The following is a 6,466-nucleotide window of genomic DNA, read 5'->3' as shown; positions in this document are numbered from 1 at the left end:
GACAGCCCGCTCTATCACACCATTATTTCTTTCCATTCACATTCTGTGTGATTTCACCCTTTCTCTCTCTCCTGTACGTGTGTGGAGCGAGACATGCTTAATAGCACAGACGATACCAAAATAGATTTGAAATCGACAGAACATTTCGTCATTCTGCGCAATTACGCACGGTAATCCATGGCCACAGTTTGTCCTTGCCAAGACATTTTCAGTAGGATGGACTCGGAAAAGGCCCAAGATATTTCCTATCCTTTATATCATTTATTTGCATGATTAGATATTTAAATACTAGAAATATATGGAAGGTTATAGCCTATCCTACATGCCTTTTTGACGTCATACGTCAACTTTTGTGAGATTTATACGCGCGCAATGCGGTTTGTGTAGAGTTTCAGTCTCTCCACACATCAGGAGGAGAAGTAGGATGGTTGCCAGCGTGGACAACAAGAAATAAAATCGTATTTTATAGGTCAGGTATTTTGGGAATATGCCTGCAGCGTGCCACGTGCGTAATGACGAGTACGCCTCCAAATAGAGGAATTAAGGCGTAGAGGGGTTTTTTTGGGGGGGGGGGGGGGGGGGGGGGGGGGGAGAACATGTCAGAGTAGTTTACTCTAAGGGGGGGCTGTGGAAAGGAATTATTCATTTCTCACACCAACACCATCACATCCGTGCGCGTCTATGTCACCACCGGACGGGTCTCCAAGTCCATGGATAAAAAGGAACAGAAGACAGCAGAATGGTTGTTGTGGGAGCGAGTAACGGAACCTTCGGTAGTGGCAACATGAGGTCGTCGTTCATGATAGAAGACAGAGTCGGTGGTGGAGATCCCGGGGGCTCCACCAACATGATGATCTCGGAGGCTCTTGCGCCCCGGCTGCTGAGGATTGCGCAGGGCGCCGCGGAGGCAGCAGCAGCAGCGGCAGCGACGACGTCTCCATCCACCTCCAGTCAGCCGCAGGTCATGGAGACGAACGCGACCCGGTGCGGCGAGCAGATCCTGAGCTACGGCAGGTTCGAAAAGGTCCTGATCGGCGGGGTCCTCACCATGCTTACCCTGTCCACCATCTGCGGGAACTTACTGGTGGTCATCTCCGTGTGCTTCGTCAAAAAGCTCCGCCAGCCGTCCAACTATCTGATCGTTTCGCTCGCTGTGGCGGACCTGTCGGTGGCCCTGGCCGTGATGCCGTTCGTCAGTATCACGGACCTGATTGGGGGTCAGTGGATATTCGGTCAGTTTTTCTGTAACGTTTTTATCGCCATGGATGTGATGTGCTGCACCGCGTCCATCATGAGTCTGTGCGTAATCAGCATAGACAGGTGAGACAAACTTATTTTATTTTACTTTTATTTTAATGCTTTTATCCTTAAATGCATGTCAAACAGTCTCACTATACAATCTACTTGAATGGTATTTAGACAAGGCAGAAAAAAACAAAAGTTCTGGTGTAAAAACTCCATTAGTTGTCATATTTTTTTACATCTTTGACTTATTTAACTTTTACGCATCGCAGGTTATAACCTATAATCTATATTTTCTATAGAAAATGTACTTAACATTTAGATTTTGTCAGAAGTAAACGCATTTTGGGAATATCCTTTCCTATTCCTAAACCCCACTTTTACGCAAAAGCCATATCCTTTAAAAAAAAAAAAAAAAGAAAGAAAAAAGGGAAAAAAACATTTTGTAGTCTAATGTGACATTTCGTGGTTCAGTCCTTCTCGACACTGAAACACGCGATTTGTGTTCAGGGATGTTCTCACTCAGTAGACAAACTGGTGAGACACAGCGGCTGATGCGGGGATCAGACCTGTGACCTTTCGGATTGGTTCTTTTGTCCACCGTCAAATAGATTCCTTTGTAACAGAGCACTCCGTGTGAATAGACAAAAAAAAAAGGCAGTGTGATTTGAAAGAAATTTTTTTTGCCCCTAATCTAATGTTTAAATTACTAATGAAAATTGATTTTTCTTTTTAAATATTATGTTGGCCTTTTGTTTCATAAATTAAATAAAATTCAGAAATTCCTTTTGTACTGCAGGCTGGTGGGTTAAATCCAGTCTGTAACTGTATTACTTTCAGTGTTAAAGGATGATATTGTATGTGTGATATGTGCTCATTTATACATAGACTTACGTTTTATTTAATGCTGAAATGCACATATGGTCTATCTCAGCATCTTGGATCCTCCAGTTGTTAAGCTGGTGTCTGCATATGGCAGCCACAGATTGTTGGTAAGCACCTTGCTCAAGGGCACCTTGTAGAGAAAGTGTGTGGGGGGTGTTACTCAGGGTGAAATGAGGCAAGAAAATACCTTCATCTTGGACTAGAAATTGATAAAAGATAGATTCCTAAGTGTGCCTGTTTATGAAACCTTCATAAAGACATATTTTTCTCTGTAGGTACCTGGGTATCACTAAGCCCCTGACTTATCCTGTCCGGCAAAACGGCTGCTGCATGGCCAAGATGGTCCTGTCAGTGTGGCTCCTCTCCGCCTCCATCACCCTCCCCCCTCTGTTCGGCTGGGCGCAGAACGTCAATGACGGCAGAGTCTGCCTCATCAGTCAGGACTTTGGCTACACCGTCTACTCTACAGCTGTGGCGTTCTACATCCCCATGTCAGTGATGCTGATCATGTACTACAGGATCTACCGGGCGGCTAAACTCAGCGCCGCCAAGCACACCATCACGGGATTCCCCAGGGTAAAGGAGCACCATTCTGGGGTGGCTACTCGCGGGGGAAGAGGAGGCCACGACGCTCATCGGCCAGCAGTATCAGAAGAAACCGGAAGTGTTGAAGGGACAGAGGCGGAACAGGAAGAGGAGGAGAGCTTGGACTGCGTTGCAGCGGCGTTGAAGCTCCAGCGTGAGGTGGAGGAGGAGTGCAGCTCGCGTGTCTCTCGCCTACTTAAAACCGGTGAACACCACCAACGGCGGCACAGGAAGAACCAGTCCATATTCAAACGGGAGCAGAAGGCTGCGGCCACGCTGGGCATCGTGGTCGGCGCCTTCACCTTCTGCTGGCTGCCGTTCTTCTTGGTGTCCACTGCCAGGCCGTTTGTCTGCGGCGTGGAGTGCAGCTGCGTGCCGCTCTGGCTGGAAAGGACTCTGTTGTGGCTGGGATACGCCAACTCCCTCATTAATCCCTTCATTTATGCGTTTTTCAACCGTGATCTGAGGACCACCTACAGTAACCTGCTGCGGTGCCGCTACAGGAACATCAATCGGAAGCTGTCGGCTGCAGGCATGCACGAGGCACTGAAATTGGTGGAAAAGCCAGACGCTGATGTGTAAAGCTGTATGTCTGCCAACCAGCAACACTGCAGAGAGACCAGCAGAGACAACGGGGGAAACAGTGTGTGGGGCTCAGGCTGTGGCACAAGACCGCCACGCTGCCAGAATGGTCATTTCCCCAAATTTGTACAATGATTGCTGAGGCGAGATGAGGCAGGATGCTGTGATTAAATGGATGCACATGAGGGAACACTGAAGATTGGAAGGGAAGATTTCACTCAGTGGTGATGAATTTATACTATCTGAGTAGTGGCTGCTGCAGCGAACAACTGTCCAACAATTGTAATGTTGGTTGCTACCTTGACGCTACCGAACAACCCTTTGCACACAACGTTAATAGAAAAGTTGATTGAGCTACACAATGATTTTGTACTCAATTAACTCTGAGTGGAAACTCTCTCACTCAGTAGCCAGTGTCTTGTATATTCAGATTGAGCCAAGGAAATCTTGCCCTCGCAAACGCAAATGGAGGAGTTGTTCATGCTAAACTGGCCTGTGAGGTTAAAAAGCCAAATGTTTTCACCTTGCTCCCCGGTCCTCACAGTGACACTGTTTTTCACTGCACGGTAACAAGCGGACAAGTTATGATTAAAACTCAACTGACATGTAAAATTTGTCGATAGCCACACTGTTTCTGGAACAAACCTTATCTCAAAGGGAGAACTACCACCCTCTGATGATCTGTTATATAATATGAGTTCATATCTTTGGAAGATGTTTTTTGGTTAATATCACTATATGTTGAATGTGCCAAAACTTACTCCCTTTTCCTCAGCTCAAGTCAAGATCACTGCTGAAAACAATGTATTGATCATTGTAGTCAGACTGCTCACTTCTGAACAAAAAAAGAATAGTTTTTAGTAAATGATGGGTGGAGGCCAACATACTAGAGTGTATCAGAAACATGATCACTTTGGACTTTTTTGAACGCACCTGTGCCTTTTACTCTGTTATTGTTAAAGGTTTAGTTGCAGCACACAGGAGTCCCTTTGCAAACTATGTACCTTGTGTTAGATTTGACACAATGAGTGACATTCCTCTCGGCTCAGTTTTAGCCTTGTTGTGTATTACATCACACTTGTGAAACAGGCATTTTCCAGACAAAAGCTAATGGAGCAGTGAATCATGGTAAAAAACAGAGCTTTCAGAATGGCCTACTTTTTTCTCTTGTACATTGTTATTTTCAGCAACACTCTCCAAATCCATATCCATCTCGTAATCGGTCGTTATCAGCTTAACAATTGATTATTTTTGGTCAAACAAATGTTAGAAAATACTGAATAAATGCCCATTAATAACTTCTCAGACACCAAGATAATGTCTTTAAATTTCTTGTGTTTTCTGACCAATCAGCACCTCCGTTTTCTTATGGAATATTTGTTGCCACCCGGTTGCCACTTGTCTACTGACTGGCTTGACCATAGATTTGCCGAAGGGTCGCTATGGCAACTGGGTGGCAACAAATGTTACATAAGAAAACGGAGGTGCTGATTGGCTGAAGAGGTGCTCCGTGTATCTGCACTCGATTGCTCTGCATCAACTACCCGGATGTTCGTCGCAGAAAATAGAAATTTAATTTTGCGAACTGGATTTGAATTGTGAGAATTTAATGTTCAGTTCCAAACAAATAAATTCAATTTCAAATTACAATTCAGATTCAGTTTTTTAATGCAATTATTCAAGTTAAGCAATTCAAATTCAAATATGAATAATTCAGTTTCTGGTGGCACATATTTCAGCCCATAATCAAACCCCACAAATAATTGTTTGTGCAAGCAGCTAACAGCTCTAGTGGGCCTGATAATTATGACAAAATCAGGGGATGTAGTATAAAGATCAACAAAGTCCACAAGGAGGAGGTTTGGGTGGAAGATGGATCATAATGTCACATGTAAAACCAAGAGTCAACTGACTCATTTCAACTTCGTAGTTAATGATGTTAGTAAGTAACTGCAGACTAAGGTAGCTATGTCACCCACGAGGAACCTGGTCTCACAGGAATCCGTGAAATAGCCACGGATTCGCTTAATTCAAAATCCGTTGAATAGCCACGGAATAACTCAAATTTCTGTGAAACTGACACGGATTTCGCTACAATGCAAGTTAATGAGAGTCATATCCCATGGCTATTCCATGGATATTTTTTCCTATTGGTTTGTTCCAAGTCATGTGACTTTTAAGGTCCCGGCGGTCAGAACAAAAAACATGGCGGACAGTTCTCTCATTTTTTGTGAAAAAATCAATATTTTGACTTAGTTTCTGCATAAAAATGGATTTTGATCACATTTCTAGCAAGAAATATATGTTTTGTTTTCTAAATATTCACTCAGTGAATGTACATAATGACTTGGTATGTTGGAATAGCCACGGGATATGACTGTCATTAACTTGCATTGTAGCGAAATCCGTGTCAGTTTCACGGAAATTTGAGTGATTCCGTGGCTATTCCACGGATTCCTGTGAGACCATGTTGCCCACGAGGCTGCTCCTCCTGTACTGCTTGAAACCAAAAGTTAATGTTGACTCATTTGGAGTTAAATACGATAGTAGGACGCTAGTTACGTACTAACCTAGGTATGTATAAAGTCAAAATGAGTCAACGTCAGATATATAAGTAAAAACATGTACCCAACGAACTCAATTATTTTAACCTAAACCGTGATCTTTCACTAACCAAGTACTTTTGTCGCCTAAAACTTAACAAGTAGTTCCATTTCACAATGTTAACCGTGTTAACTTTTTCTGTTGTTTAATTATGAGGACGTGTCAGTAGATCGTTGCATTTTAGAAGCTGGTACTTCTGAGTTATGGACATTTTCGCTTGACAGATGACTTACAGCCCCTGAAAACACAGTTTCAAGTCTTTCTCTACAACATTAAACAATCATGAGAAAGAAAAAGCCTTCCTAGCTGTGATTTATTAAACATTTAACATTAACAATTCAAGCTAGTCTGCTTCATCAGGACTATGTGGGTTTGCCAATATAAACCGAAAATAACTTTTGACTCTGATTGGTGCTATGAAATAAGTGACATCTTCTTTTTCCAACTGAAACCAGCAATGAAGACATAACAATGAATCAGTTAATACAATCAATTCAGCATTATAACTACCAGCGTTAATTACATATCTTCCATGGTGTCAAACTTTTAGGAACAACTCATATTTTTC

General features: G+C 43.1%; 1 protein-coding gene across 1 annotated transcript; it reads left to right on the top strand.

The window, feature by feature from the left end:
• The first annotated feature begins 636 nt into the window (after positions 1–636).
• LOC131993461 (5-hydroxytryptamine receptor 7-like) lies at positions 637–4,649 on the top strand. The gene is made up of 2 exons (XM_059359388.1): positions 637–1,320; positions 2,403–4,649. The coding sequence occupies exons 1-2, from the start codon at positions 740–742 to the stop codon at positions 3,292–3,294; spliced, it is 1,473 nt and encodes a 490-aa protein (XP_059215371.1). The 5' UTR covers positions 637–739; the 3' UTR covers positions 3,295–4,649.
• The last annotated feature ends 1,817 nt before the right edge of the window (positions 4,650–6,466 follow it).

Source organism: Centropristis striata, chromosome 20 (assembly GCF_030273125.1).
Source record: "Centropristis striata isolate RG_2023a ecotype Rhode Island chromosome 20, C.striata_1.0, whole genome shotgun sequence".
Classification (NCBI taxonomy): Eukaryota; Metazoa; Chordata; class Actinopteri; order Perciformes; family Serranidae; genus Centropristis; species Centropristis striata.
Note: the sequence above shows the minus strand (reverse complement) of the source record. Positions and strands in the feature narration are given on the sequence as shown.

Excerpts from the sequence above, each read along its gene's own strand:
- LOC131993461 (XM_059359388.1), top strand. The coding sequence starts at position 740 with ATGGTTGTTGTGGGAGCGAGTAACGGAACCTTCGGTAGTGGCAACATG. Across the intron at positions 1,321-2,402 it reads TGCGTAATCAGCATAGACAG|GTACCTGGGTATCACTAAGC; the intron begins GTGAGACAAACT and ends TTTTCTCTGTAG.